A 14,802-nucleotide genomic window follows, 5' to 3' on the forward strand; every position below is an offset into this window, starting at 1 on the left:
ATGTCCCTTATTTTCTGTCTCATTTTTGACTGGGGGGAGAGAATTTTCGAAAGCGCCCAAGTCTCATTTTCAAAAGTAGGCACATGGGAGCCTAAGTCCATTGGCTTTCAATTAAACGTAGGATCTAACGAGCCGATATCATTTTGAAAAGGAAATTTTTGAAAATTTTACCTGGATCTCCAGAAGACCAGATCAGCTTTCGCTGCTTTTAAGGCTTCCCCCATATGTTATCTCCTCACTATTTCTCTGTCATTAACATTTGTTATGATCTTAATCCCTAAATACGAAGAGCAAGGAGTTTTGAGGCCATCTCTTAGGGCATGGCTACACGGGAACGCTCCCACGGCAGCGCTTTCAAGTGCGAGTGTGGTCGTGCGCGAGCGCTGGAAGAGCTCCCAGCGCTCCTGGTAATCCACCTCCACGAGGGGATTAGCTCCGAGCGCTGGGAGCGCGGCTCCCAGTGTCCGGAGCCTGTTTACACTGGCGCTGTAAAGCGCTCAGACTTGCTGCGCTCAGGGGGGTGATTTTTCACCCCCCGAGCCAGCAAATTAGAGCGCTATAAAATGTAAGTGTAGACAAGCCCTAAGAAGCAAAGACAAACATTGTCTTCTGAAATGAGGTTTTACCTTGTCTAGTCTGCACAGTAAAATGCACAGACCATTAATATTAAGGAAACTATTATTGAGAAAAGGTTATCCCAAATACATCATTTTACTTTGAACTTGGACTCAAGTAGAGCTTTCTGAGATGGTTTTTACTGGTGAAAGTCCAGAGACTCAAAGCCCCCAAAGGGTTATCTGTATCTTTCCACCTCCCCTGATGACAGAGGGGAACTGACAGATGCATGGGAAGGAAGCCTCAGACATAAATGAGGACAAGAATTCTAAAGCATTGGTTGTTTAGCTAAGTATTTAGCTATGCAAAGTAAACACTCCAGTGGAAAATTCATGAATTGCAGTGTAATGAGATAGCTGGTAAGATTGCAGACAAACATCTGTTTAACTCTTACAGTCCAGAGCAAACGCAGCCTGTGGCCCTGAATAAAGCTAGTTTAGTTACTTGAGCTTGTTTATTAGCAGACAGGGACTGAAAAATGGACCCAGCACCTACTGGCTTGTGGGCAAAGCCTACAACTCAGGGTGCTGTCCCTGCCAAATAAAGGAATACTATGGCTGAGTGCTGTTTATTGCAGGGGGACTCAATCTGCAGCATATTTAACAGAACGTTGCCTAATGAGTTTAGTTTACTATGGTTCACCTGCTTTTGTTAGACATGCTGGGTAAACTCCTGGCCCCACCGCAGTCAATGGGAGACAGGCCTGTCTCTTCCTGACTTCATTCCACTTCTTCCCTCCCTTACGAAGTATCACAGAGTATCAATTCCTGCATTATTTTCATTGTCTGCTTCCTCTGTTCTCTTTCCCACTCCACTAGCATCTTTCCCACAGTGTGTGCTTCACCTACATTTTCTCTCTCTCTCCCTCCATGTCACCCATCCACCCACCCACCCAGAGTTTGAAATATTTACCAGGACAAATTAAGACGATGGCCTTAATATCCAAGAATACCCCCAGGTAAGAAACCAAACCCCCCTTCTTCACCAAAGCTGTTGGATTCACGCCAAGGTGTCGTTTGTTTGCAAGATCTTTTGTAGACCCCAGCTAATAGGTGTCTGATCAATCCGAAGCCCCCAAATTCTTCTGGCCACTGGAAGAGGAAGGCCCCCATTCCTTCACCTCCCCTACCCCACTACACATGACCCACAGCTTCCTGGTTGCTGCTCAAGTAATAGTGGTCTCCACTAACCTACCCTTCTCCAGGCTTCTCCTCAGTCAGAAACCCAAGTACCAGCCTCCACGGCTGCTCTTAGCTTTCCCTAAGGAGTAGGGAAATTAACCGGCGTCTCTTAAGTGACCCTGTTTCCCACAGGGAACTCACAGTAGCAGCAGTGAAAACTGACAAGATTCAGCGTCAATTTCCACTTGGTTACAGCATGGGAAAGCCATGAGCAGCAGCAGCATTAGAATGGTCTGTCTGAAGACTGAGGAAGACAGCTCTGCATCATAGCTCATGTGAAAGGTTATCTTTACAGCCATAGGGGCTAGAAACTCCATTTTTGTTTTTAAAGGTAAGCTTTGCTTCTGTACAGGTTGATAGAAAGCTGTTTCAAGCAAGTACTATCACCACAAGCAAGTTGATTTTACAAGCTCTGCTAATACACAGTGAAAGAGTTCCTTGACTTATCTCAAAGGATAATGAATCACTAATTCCACCACCACAAAACAAAACAGAAAACAAAAAACATCCCCAGCAGTTAGATATTACTGCAGTTGCCATGAAACAAAGAATAAGATGGTTTCACATTAGCAGAAGTACCAACTTCAATCTCAGTCTGCTTCTTGATGATTTTCTTCCATGCAGTTTGCACTATTTGCTGTATATTAATCAGCATCTAATACTAAAACTATTTACTGATTTTAGGGATCTACCATTTTAGATTAACAACATAACCCCCAATCCCTGGATTCCTGCAGTCCCATCACACCCATGAATTTGTCCGTCTCTTTCACACAATGCAAGCACTGCACATTCACCTAAAGACAAAACAAAAACATCACTGAAAGAAGAAAGATACTTGCCATATGATTCCTCCCCAAAAGAACGAGAAAAAGACATAAAAGGCTAAGGAGCCCCAAATCACAAAGTGGTTCATCCAGGTCCAGAATCGAGTATCTAACGCTAGCTATATAGGTGAAAACAACAAATGGAATAGTAGTTAGTTACAAAGTGTATCTCCAGTGCCATTTATATCACAAATTTCCTTCACATGCAGTAGAGATTCTCCTTTCATTCATGTACATGTCTAAATTCACTAGTCAATTGTCTCTTAGCAAAGGTTTGACAATGAGAATACTTGATTTGCACATTGGCACAACATCAACAAAAGACCTTCCCTGATGAGCTTTAAGTTATCACTGAAAGGCTTCACTGAAAAAACCTGACACCACTCAATACTCCATCCGGGAAATGACTGTGTTGGGAGTATATTCTTCCCACATGCTCCACTTGCTATTCTGAACGATAGGTCAGAAAACTCTTGTAAGGTCTTTGATGAAGGGGCTGCATCTTCTTATGTTCTAGTATTTGTAATGATGCCTGGGAATTCTGTGGGGAACAAACCGGGGACCGCTGGATCTAACAACATGATGCTTTCCTGCTTGAGGTAATGAACCAGCAGGCAGTAGCAGACTCAAACCTCTATACATAATCTAACCCAGGGGTCGGCAACCTTTCAGAAGTGGTGTGCCGAGTCTTCATTTATTCACTCTCATTTAAGGTTTCGTGTGCCAGTAATACATTTTAATGTTTTTAGAAGGTCTCTTTCTATAAGTCTAGAATATATAACTAAACTATTGTTGTATGTAAAGTAAACAAGGTTTTTAAAATGCTTAAGAAGCTTCATTTAAAATTAAATTAAAATGCAGAGCCCCCCGGATCGGTGGCCAGGACCCAGGCAGTGTGAGTGCCACTGAAAATCAGCTCGTGTGCCGCCTTTGGCACGCGTGCCATAGGTTGCCTACCCCTGATCTAACCACTACAAGGGGACAAAGACTGACCCTTTGCCAATGTAGGCTGTACATAACACACAGCTCACCGCACCCTGGATCCTTGGTAAGGCCTTTGGGATCTACTGCAATGCAAATTATTAAAATTATTATGATTTGGCAAGTGTATTTTTATGACAGAGCTCCAACTCATTGAAAAGTACTGGTGCCAAGACTGGGTAAAGAAAATTTTTCGGTTGTCCCTCTCTCCTTTCCTGAGCTGAAAACCCAAGAGGTGAAGGTAGGGAAGAAAAGGCAATAGAACAAATTCACAAGTACTAGGGGAGAGAACACACCCACACACGAAAAATCTAGACGAGACTATAAGTTGTGAGAGCTACACTGTACAGTAAAGAAATGATGGACATTTTAAATATACAAAAGGATCAAAGATCCAAAACCCTACAGGAAATAAATGTCACTGATACATTCTAGCATAAAGTGTATAATTTTACACTACAGTACACACAATTTATTTCTGCTATAATCTTTCAATGGCATATTGAAAATAAAGGACATTTCTAACCTTCAGAGTGACGGTGAACACTAATATAGTAAAAACAATAGTTCCAAAGGTCCAGTTCCCAAAAACCTGAAAAACACATTAATCGCCACATGTATCTCTTTGTCTTGTTGGAAAAACAAAACAAACTACACACTTAGTAACTACAGTGGGTAAAATTCAATGGAGTGATTTATTTTAGAGTCGACTATACGAAGATATGCACCACCATATGCTCTTGTAAAGCTAGCTGCCCATTACAATACTCCTATGCCATGCAGTACCATACAAACAATTAACTTGTTGTGACAGTAACAAAATCTTCTACCGATATCCATGTTTATCAAGAATGTAAGTCACTTGGACCACCTGTATTTAGGTGATTTCCTCAGTTTGTGCTTTCTTAGAACATGGAAAGCATCACAGTAGCTGCACTTTTTGTGTAACTTTGTCCCATTTGCTGAACATACTGATTGATATTTTCAAACTAGAATATTCTGAGTTTGCTTGTTTGCAGATACTAGTGACTACGCACAACAGAGAAAAGCAGATACTGCATATTTATCCAAATGACGGCAATGAATGGGACAGATGCTTACCACAGGCTGTCAAGATCTGGATGCATACATTAAAACAGAAAGTGAAATGCAAAAGTTTTTAAAAATGCAAAAAAATTAAAGTTAATAGGAGCGAAAAAGGATTCAATCAAACATACATGGATATTATGATTAATTGCTGGTAGCAGTCCTTACAGTCCTAAGTAGTTACAAAACAAGACATAGCCACATAGCTCGTTTTCAGAGTGTCACGCAGACTCAGCCTCTCAAATCATTTACATAGCATACTAGCGCAAATCAAATTCATTTGAATAGAATCAGAATGATTATAGAAAGCCACCCTTGAAGTACGTAAGGGTGTTGTAAACACAGTACAGTGGGTTAATTGTGTTATAAAATGGACCTTATAAAACTTTTCCAAACATTCTATGCATGCGTGTTTTACATCTACATGAAATCAACCCACATTTCAATAGCTTCTCTCCGAATATCAACTTTCGAAAGAGCTCGTTTGGCAAGGTTAAGTTTCACTACAAACCAGAAGGTTTGAAGTTGATGGGCCTCATCCTGCTATCATTCTGCACACAGAACTCCCCCTAAAACTTTTGTGTGAAGCCTAAGGTACGAGATGGTCTCATGGTTTTGACTGCAGTCACATTTGTATATGGGGTCGTTGTACCTAGACAACATAACCATTTCTAAACTGTTTACATGGCAAGCTAGAAGAGGCTTCACATACAGAGAATAAAAAAAAAAAAATCTTTCCTAATTTGGTTTACAGATCTCAAATTATTCCTGCTCTACTAAGGGAACTCGTGACTACATCATAAGACAAGACTCTAGACACATTTCACTGATACATACACATATTATACAAAGTGTACAGAAACACACACACACTAATATACTCAATGGGTTTATTTTTATTTTCTTTTACCTTTCCATTATCTTCTAATGTTGAATTTTGAAAAAGAAAGTAAACTCCAAAGAAAAACACAAGTCCTTCAAAGGCGCCCAGAAAGGTCCAGTATAAGAAAGGCTTCCACTGTAACATGGCATTATCAGAAATTTTCCTGTCAAGAAACAGAGTGACAAGAAAAATCACTTTCACTTTTTCAGAGTCTTTCCACTCACTTCAATGGGGTTTGAATCAGGCCCTTCATTTTGGTGGCGAGATCTGTGCGACACAAAAGTAAATCTCTCACTATAGAGAGAGCACAAATGACGTCAGAAATCTATGACCGCTGTGGCTCAGCAGATTAATGCATTCCCCTTTCACTTCTAGAGAAGTAGCTTCAAATCCTGACGCAGTCCAAACGGGGGACAGCGGGTTGCATTATTGTTCTATTCCTGTGTTTACAAAACTACTACACAACTTAGCACCTGTAAATTCCAGCAGCTCAATTTTAAAGGAGGACAGTAATAAAGGAGTCATTGACATGATCAAATTAACTGCTAGCCCCTCTCCATTTGCTTCTGCCTAATCTGTATTTTTCAAAATGTAAATTTCTTCAAGTTCAGAAACATTAATCCTAGATATCGTGGAGCTAGCGCCTTTCCTTTGTTAAGGAAAATGCTCGGGCTGACAGTAACCTGCTGAACTGTTTGCAAAATGTACATGAAGATGGGGGGTTTTGCTGGATTTTCTGGGGCGGGGTTAATTTAAATACAAGATCTGGCACTTAAACAACAGTAGTTACAGGCTCTGGGACACTTTCACAGAAGGCTCTGCTGCTGAAGTTGTAGAAATGAGCTCCCTCTGGTGGAATATCTCAGTGTACCATTTCTTCTGTTCCTTCTTGTCCATTTCCAAAGGATCCCAGAACAATGCACATATACTAGGAATGGAGAGATTCCAAGCATTGCAGGCTTTGATTACTGCCATCTATAAGTAACAGTGGGTGGGCAGAAAAAAGCAGGTTCTCCCAAAATCTCTAGGAAGTATATACCCCCTCATTCAAGAGAAGCTTTTATAGTCTTTTTATTTTATTATTATTGCTGGGATTTGGGGGTTAGCTAGAGCTAGGGGGGGAAAAAAACAGCATCCAGGTGAAAAACAGCAACTTTCCCCCCCTCTTCCCTTATAACTAAAAAGGTATTACTTCAATTTCCAGCAGGCTGGATTCTGCAAACAGCTGTGGCACTGAACTATAATGATAGTTTATAATACAGAGGCTTACTTCAGTCCAATTATAATGTGGCAAAGGCAATGCTAGAATAAGCCGAAGGAGGAAGCCGTTCTGTAATGTGTGTTTCTGAGAGAAGGTCGTATCATAACAGGGCTAACACTCGGGGTCAGGAAAATCATCAGTGCTTCTTTCCTGCACATTTTGTTTTGTCTTTGCATTTATGTCCTGCAGCACTTTTTCATTCGCAGGACTTTTATAGTGGCTCAACATTCAAGCTCTGCAGAGCAGCAACTCGGCATCGTCTACAGCCGTTGCACTGCAGTCACTTTGTAGTCAGCCACACATGCAAAGTCACGAGGATTCAATTGGAGCCAGCGTCTTGTAAAATTAATTTGTTTTTCTTAGGCTCGCCTCCCTTTGTATTCTCACCATTCTCTAGCCAGCCAGGTGAGTGCATTTGCTACACAGGATTCAGCAAGGGTCTAAAAACATGCCGTGGTCTTTTGCCAAATGGAAGGAGGGTAGCAGAGGACATTTGAGTGCCCATTTCAAAAGCAGGCAAAGTCCATTGCATACGCTACCTTTTAGAGATCTAAGGCAGATTACATTCTGACTCCACACTAGTGCCTGGTGAATAGTGATAGCTGGCTCCTCTCTGGGCCAGGGCTCTTGGCTCGAACAGGTTGCTGCTACCATGACAGATGCCAGCCATACAGCTTAATGCACTACAGGAAGGTGCACCAATACCACAGTGATAGACACAGTGTAAGAACCCAAACAGAAAAGAACAGAGCAACCCTGAATTTGTTTCACTGCTGGTGCTCTAAATGCGGATGGTAATCTCTACAGCTTACTTGCGGGCATGGGCAACAGGAAAACTGGGATCAGTTGTGTGCTGCCAGTATGTTAATAAGAGAGTCCGAGAAAAAAGTGCCTCTTTTAGCCGGTGATAAAGGGATTGTGCCAGGTGTGTGTGTACACACCAGCGGCTGATGGGGCGGGAGAGAGGCAGAGAAGATTGGAGAATCTATACATTTGGTCTGCCATGAAAAAACATATGCTCTCTGACAGCCTTTACTAAGGAAGGTGGCAACCCCCCAGGAAAGAGAGACTTCTATTAATCAGCACTTTCCCCTAGCAATGTTTATACTTTGTTCCCGAAAGCTACTGTGGGACTACTGATAGCACAGCACAGTCTTCAGCTTAAAGCCTTGTTGGGGGAAGTCTAGGGAGACATGGGGAGGATGGGGAATAAACTTACACCAACTAAGGATCTAGCTCCCCGCATGCCAGACTCTCAGAAATATGCATCTCTTTGTAAGTGAGTGCATCTCTTCTCTCATCATCAGGGCATGCCTTCCGCCCTCCCATCACCTGCTCGCGTGTCACTGGCTGACTCAGGAATAATTCCCATTTTGTACAAGACACGGCAGTAGAGGGGCACGCTCCCTAACTTTCCCTTTCCCACGGAAAGTGAAATTGCAGTCATGGCATGGCACACCTTTGCACAGATACGGCAATGAGCCGCTGCCTTGTTTATTCACTGTAGCATTCTCCAGTCTATAAAGGCCCCTTCAAAATGACTACAAATAAGCCATAGGACCTCAAAGTAGCACGCTAGTTCCAAGACTCCACTCAAGAGACAGAAGGACCGGAGCGTTTTCGCTACTCTTCCGTTCACTCCTGCGGGACTGGAGTGTCTGGAGATCAACAGTAGCAAACGCTGCAAAATTAATCTTACTAACAAGCCTTAATCTCTGCTAGAAAGTTAACGGCAAGAGCATGGTGGGAACTTGCAAAACCCTTTCTTACTTACATATACAATCTTGGATCTGAGGTCAGAGTTTCAATGTTAATATGCTGCTCCAGTAGACTGTAGGCCAGGATAGGTAGTGACGTGAAGCAGATGTTGTACATTGTAAGGTAAGCAGCATCATACAGAGGCTTAAAAACAGCAGAAGGGGGTGAATAATATTTACAGAAAAGTCCCCGTTTACTTTAAAAATTTTCCCCTAAAAAGATAAAAAGCGTTCCTATTCTTACCCTCCACACACACAGGACAGTTCATATTCTTGTCAAAGCAACAAACAAATGACTAATTTAGCCCAATTCATGCTTGGAGGCAACGGCGTTAAAGGCAAGTTGTATTTGCCTTTACCACTGTTACAGTTTAATGACAAAATACCTGTTTCTGCCCAAACTGAAGTGAAAGGGCAAATTTCCAGCAAGCTCGATGGCTGCTGGATCAAGCCCAATGATACTTTCAGATTCCAAATTTAAAATGAGGTTCCTTCTGTTAATCAAACACCCCCCCTGCAGTCTCATTCTGCACCTTTAATATGGGATCTGGTAAGTCTAGTGTAGAAGCAACTCAAAAAGAAGTCTAAGAGTGATGTGGTTGAGTATTACCAAGAAGCAGGGATCTCAAAAAGACCAGTGGCTGAATTTGTATCAATGTAATACAGTCTTTCAGCCACTTTCATTATGTTCCCGGTCTTTTTGCTCAGGTTCAATGGGGGCCACCGGAAAGTTGAGCTTGCGAGCATACATGGGAGGCTTTGTCAGTCAGGCAAGCCTTTTTAGGTTGTAATTAAAGAGCAGTTGAGCCCATGGGATTAACAAGTTAAAGTGGCCTGTTTAAAATCTTGGACTCATTGTTTTAGGAGTGCAGCATGGGACGGTAGGAGGCAAAGTGATTTTAGAGCAGTCACTTCCTACCTTGTCAACAGCTGCTCTCGTTTGGATTCTAATTAATATCGTTGAGCCCTCCTAGACCACTTTAACAAACACACATGTTCTGTCCTCGGCACCTGCTCTCTGAAAGATTCCTTGTTAGACAGGGACTACGGCCAAGAAAAGCCTCTTTGTTTCAATGGAAGTCATTTTCCAATTGCCTGAATGGTTTTGCTCTTCCTTCTGATTGCTCCTGGGGCAACCCAGAGACAACAAACAAATGCACAAATGAGCACAGGAACCCAAAACTGTTGTTCCAAGACCTTTTTGTTTTAATGGCCACATCATCCCACCTGTCACAAAGTTCTACACAGCTGGGCACAAAGTTCTACACAGCTGAGGCACCCATTTGGACTAGGTCGAATATAGGTTCATTGTTTTATTTGGGACAAGATCCTCAACGGGTTCATTATTTTAAAGCTTATTGTTAAGGAATAAGCTCCTCTACCTAGTCCTGTGAGAGACATTTTTAGTACAAGGAGATATAAAAGAACAAAGCCACACTATTGTAAAATAGAGGAAGTGATGTCAACATGAGTTAATAGCAAGACTTTCTAAAAACATTCTCTTGTTACTTTTGGAAAATGCCCCTCTGTGCATGGTTGGAAAAAAGGGAAAGAACGGTTTGGAACTTCTTTTTTTTTTTTTTTTTTTTAAAGTTATACCGCAAATATTTAATGTTCCAAATCTGTTGCTTAGCAATTAGATTACAGTTTCCATTAAGTGGCATCTTTGATAAAGTTAGTTGGAGAGCATGCAGGATAACAAAACCAAATCTCAACTACGGAACTTCACTTTCTGACAGTTTAGAGTGTGTTTTTATCAACTTGTTATTGGAACATACCTGTTGCGAGAATCCACAGAAGAACTGGTATAAAAATTGTGGTAAAATGAAGCAAAGGTTCTAGAAAAATTAGAGACAGATTTTAGTAGAGAAGCATCTTGTGTTCTTAAGAGCTGTTTGATTTTTAAATATAAATCTGAATTATGCTTCACATTTACTGTATTATCATATAGAAAACATTTAGGGCTAAAAATCTGGCTATGAAACATGAAGCTAATGCTAGTTGAATTGTAAACTCTTTGGACCATCTTTTTGTTGCTATGGAACGACAAACAATCCAGCTTTAATATTTACAGTTGGCACTGGAACAAGCCCTACAGCAGAAGATTAACACACAGATTGTGTACAACCCGTAACAGTAAGACATATATTACTCACTATATTACTAATGATATAGATTTTTAAAGCTACAAAGAAAAATGAACTACAAAAAAGGATTACAAAACAAACTTTAGTGGACTTTGTCAATATTAAAGGGGGAAAATGCCTGAATAGTGTTCAATGACATTTGTTAGTTGAATGTAAATCCTTACCTTATAGAAGAAATACTGTACAAGGTGTGCTATTCTCACGTAATATAAATGCCCATGTGCTAGTAGCAATTTTCTTAAATGCTTAAACCTTGGAACAGCATAGTCACTGTTTCTTGCTGCCTGACGACCTTCTTTGCCTTTTATACCTGAATGACACATAAATACGGTGAGCGATTTACAAGGTGCTGGAATTTCGATTCAGACCAGCCACTAGATTTGCCAACACAGTTTAACCTTCCAAACGACAATAAATATATAAAAAAGACTCGCCGATTTATGAAGGAAGCACTTGTCTTCCTTCATATCCCAATGTGCTAGGCAGACTGCCATTCAAAACAACAGTGCCATTCTGGGGCGGAGAGCCCCAGACAGCTAAACTAGGAAGCAAAATCCTAACACTCCATGGGATCATTACTGTCCTTCATAACAATAAGGTCTGTTGTTTTGAGGTTCGTATCCAGCAGGTCCTAGCAAAATAAACGGCAAGGAATGCAGTTTATCAGACGGTTAAAGAGTGGGAGTTGAGTTTTGCCTGCATCCTTGCCAGCACGTAAACACGTAGTTCCATGCATGCTAGTAATTTCCCTGCAGATACTTAGAATACTAAGCCATCCCCCCTTCTATGGCTGAGCTCAAGACAGCTGGTTTTGTTCAATCGACAGGTACATTCAGTGAATGACAAAGGAAGCTGTATGAGAAAACACTTCCATTCATTGGAGGCAACGAGACATTTCAATCGCCAGGAAGGACGACCCCATCTTTTCTCTTCCATCCTTCCCGTCTCAGTGACACTCAAGTTCTCTAATGTTTCTACTACCTCTGGCAGCATTGGAGAAAATCTCAGATTGGTTCCAACATGAGATCAGTCATAAGAAAGGGGCAAACACATCAACATCATTGGAAATCAATCTTTGGAAAGTAGATTTTGATCCCCTGTGGTGAATTACAACCAGCTGTAACCAGCAAAACCGCATTCCAATGAATTTACAAACAGCCAGTTAAAGAATATAGGCCAATTTCAGCCCAGCTGGGCTAATTAGGTGCTAATCCAATTACGTTTTCAGGCCCAAAGCTAGCAATGATGAGAAGAGTAGAGAAACATTTGGTTTAACCTGGTGCCCAGTCCTGTTTCCATTGCCATCAACAGCAAATCTCCATTGATTTCAATGGGAACAGAACTAGGCTTGAGTGGGATACAACAGGAAAAGCCAGAAGAAGGCACAAGAAAGCGAGAATGAACCGATATTATCTCACATCTTTGTCACTTTGACTGCTACATTCCCTCCTTGCAACAACTGGACATTGAAATTGAGCTCATTTTATACTGATTGCCAAATTGATGTGAAAGCATTATTTCCCCCCTTAAATCTGCTGTATGACAAAGTGATCCATGCGATTTGCATGACCCCTGAATTGGGCCCTGTATTTTCTGAATGGAAAATGTAGCTTATTTACTTATGAATCGGCATCTTGCTTTAAATAAAAGTTTCCCATGTACCTTGAGAAAGAAGCAAATATTTTCTTAGGGAGAAATCCTGATTATTTTGAAGTCAAGGGCAAAAGTCCCATTGGCTTTAATGGGCCAAGAATTTAACCTTTAGCATTCAGAAATAGTTATTATATTTTACTACTATTTTAAAATCCTGTAATCTAAACCCTTAAGAACTGATTTCTCGTTTTGCGAACACGGTTCAGGCAGAACATGTTAAAAACCTTTTATTGCACAACTCTCTCATATTTCCAGCGGTGGGAAACTGGACAGGCACTCCCTGTTACCAGAAGTTAGCAAATCCCTGGGTGCTGCACTGAGAGTGTAGAGCCATGTGGTTAAAGATACTTCAAGTGCATCAAGGATCTAGTGTTAATGCTTCATGGGTCTGATCTGGCTCCTGCTTTATTCAGAGGGAGTTTTGTCATTGACTGCAATGGGAGCAAGGTCAGGCCATGTGAAAGCAAGGTCAGGCCATGTGAAAGCAAAGGTGTTCACTGACCATCTCCCTCAACTGACCAATAAATAGGCAAGTCTTCAAGCTAAACAGACTGGGGCAAAGTTTTCAGAAGTATCTATGGGGCACTAAAGGGTCTGACAACCTGTTTTACCATATATCAAGTAAAGAAACCATCAGCTTCTACATTTCCATACATTATTTCCCAACTTCAAGGCTTAAAGGACATAGAATGTACTATCTATTTTGTATTTTACTTATTTTCTTCTCATGAGGAGGCAGTGTGGCCTAGTGGAAAGGGACTCCAGAGACCTGGGGTCTATTCCCAGCTCTGCCATTGGCCTGCTGGGTGACCTTGGGCAAGTCACAGCCTTTCTCTGTGCCTCAGTTTCCCCATTTGTAAAAAGGGGCTAATGATACTGACCTCCTTTGTGAAGCGCTTTGAGAGCTATTGATGGAAAGAGCTGTACTAGACTGAGGTATTATGATTTCCACACATTTCTCACCTATTCCGACATGTGCTTCCAAGATCATGCTAACATCGTTGGCACCGTCACCTATTGATAGTGTTATTGGATTGCCCTTGGTGTTTTTCACCATTCTAACGATCTACAAAAATTAAAATAGACAACAGGTCAGCAGAAATGTCCAAATGTCAATTGTTCTTTCAAGCATTCTTGAGTAACTCAGCACATACAGTACTGGCCAGGAGACAACAGACACACACGTTTTTTTCTGGCTGACAAAAAGTAAGTCAGGTCGGCTTTTCAACAAAGTGATTCAAACTAATTCACACAGGGTTGAGATTCAGTGCAGCCTTCATTTTAAATCCTGCGAGGATTTTCTAGTTGTCCTAAAAGCCCACCCAACTAGATCCAATTCCAGTTAACACAATCAAACTGCGGCCACACGAACTGCAGCGGGTCTATTTTTTAACTCTTTTTTCTTTTAAGCCGTTTAAGATCGAGGCCTGAAATAATCCCATTGAGGCCAATGGGAGTTTTATCATGGTCATCACCAAGAGCTAGCGCTGGAATTAACTTTGTAGAGCTGAAATGCCGGGATATAAATCAGCGGTACCCTTCCTTCCATTCCAAATGTCAGACTCTGCCCCCAGTTACAAGGATGCAACTCCCATGTGTTTCATGTGACACATCCTATGTACCTAGAGCAGTGCAGGAAATACACTGTTTATGGCCTTTTTGATACTATCAGTTGTTGCAGAAAAGTCATAAAATCCTGTTTTCAGAGCTTGGAATGGAATTAAATAGATCAATCAGTCTGTCCCTTTATTTATAGGTGAGTTGAACTTCAAAGCGCTTGTAAAAATAGTTCCAAGAAACCTCTATGAAAGACAAGACTGTGGCACAAATACACCAACACACAGAAAAGGCTCCTACACAGCCAAAAAATAAAATAAAAAAGAGTCAGATGAGTGAATTTTGTTAAATTTCGTGGTTCAGGAGACAGTCTGTTAAATCAAAGTCATCAGAGGGTTTATAATAGACTTGCTGAAATACCTCTGGTAGCATCTGTCCTTTGGAAAAGGAAATTAGATAGAACTTGCTGAAGGTCCAGTTGCATGGTACATGTTTTTCATACTTACATGATTTTCCCTTTTATTTTATTTTATTTTTTTAAATTAAGAGGTTTTACTTGTCTACATCAAGACAGCTTCACTCTAAGGTACAGAACAATTGTTTCTCACATGTAGAGTAACCACTTAGCCTTGTTTCTGGTGGGAATCTTTTGCATCTAGAGCAAATACATTCTGGAGCATTGTCTGTGCTTAGGTATTGGAAGACAGACGCTGCCCCAGCTTGCAGCCTGTCCAGGGGCCAAGTTATACACTGACTTATAGCCCATGCAACATGTGTCCAGCACCTCTGAAAAAAATCAAACCACTGTGTATAGATGCCTAAATATGGATTTTGGAGCCCCTCTGTACACATGG

The 14,802-nt window shown here is 41.2% G+C and overlaps 1 protein-coding gene across 1 annotated transcript in view; it reads right to left on the reverse strand.

Annotated features, from left to right (window-relative positions):
- The window catches only part of ATP11C (ATPase phospholipid transporting 11C), a 112,945-nt gene that overhangs the window by 8,339 nt on the left and 89,804 nt on the right, over positions 1-14,802 (reverse strand). The window contains exons 21-27 of the mRNA XM_065410764.1: positions 13,355-13,457; positions 10,903-11,048; positions 10,370-10,429; positions 8,609-8,736; positions 5,601-5,736; positions 4,131-4,196; positions 2,639-2,742 (exon numbers count right to left, since the gene is read on the reverse strand). Coding sequence (XP_065266836.1) covers positions 2,639-2,742; positions 4,131-4,196; positions 5,601-5,736; positions 8,609-8,736; positions 10,370-10,429; positions 10,903-11,048; positions 13,355-13,457 — 743 coding nt within the window. The remainder of the gene's footprint in view (positions 1-2,638; positions 2,743-4,130; positions 4,197-5,600; positions 5,737-8,608; positions 8,737-10,369; positions 10,430-10,902; positions 11,049-13,354; positions 13,458-14,802) is intronic.

Source organism: Emys orbicularis, chromosome 9 (assembly GCF_028017835.1).
Source record: "Emys orbicularis isolate rEmyOrb1 chromosome 9, rEmyOrb1.hap1, whole genome shotgun sequence".
Lineage (NCBI taxonomy): Eukaryota > Metazoa > Chordata > Testudines > Emydidae > Emys > Emys orbicularis.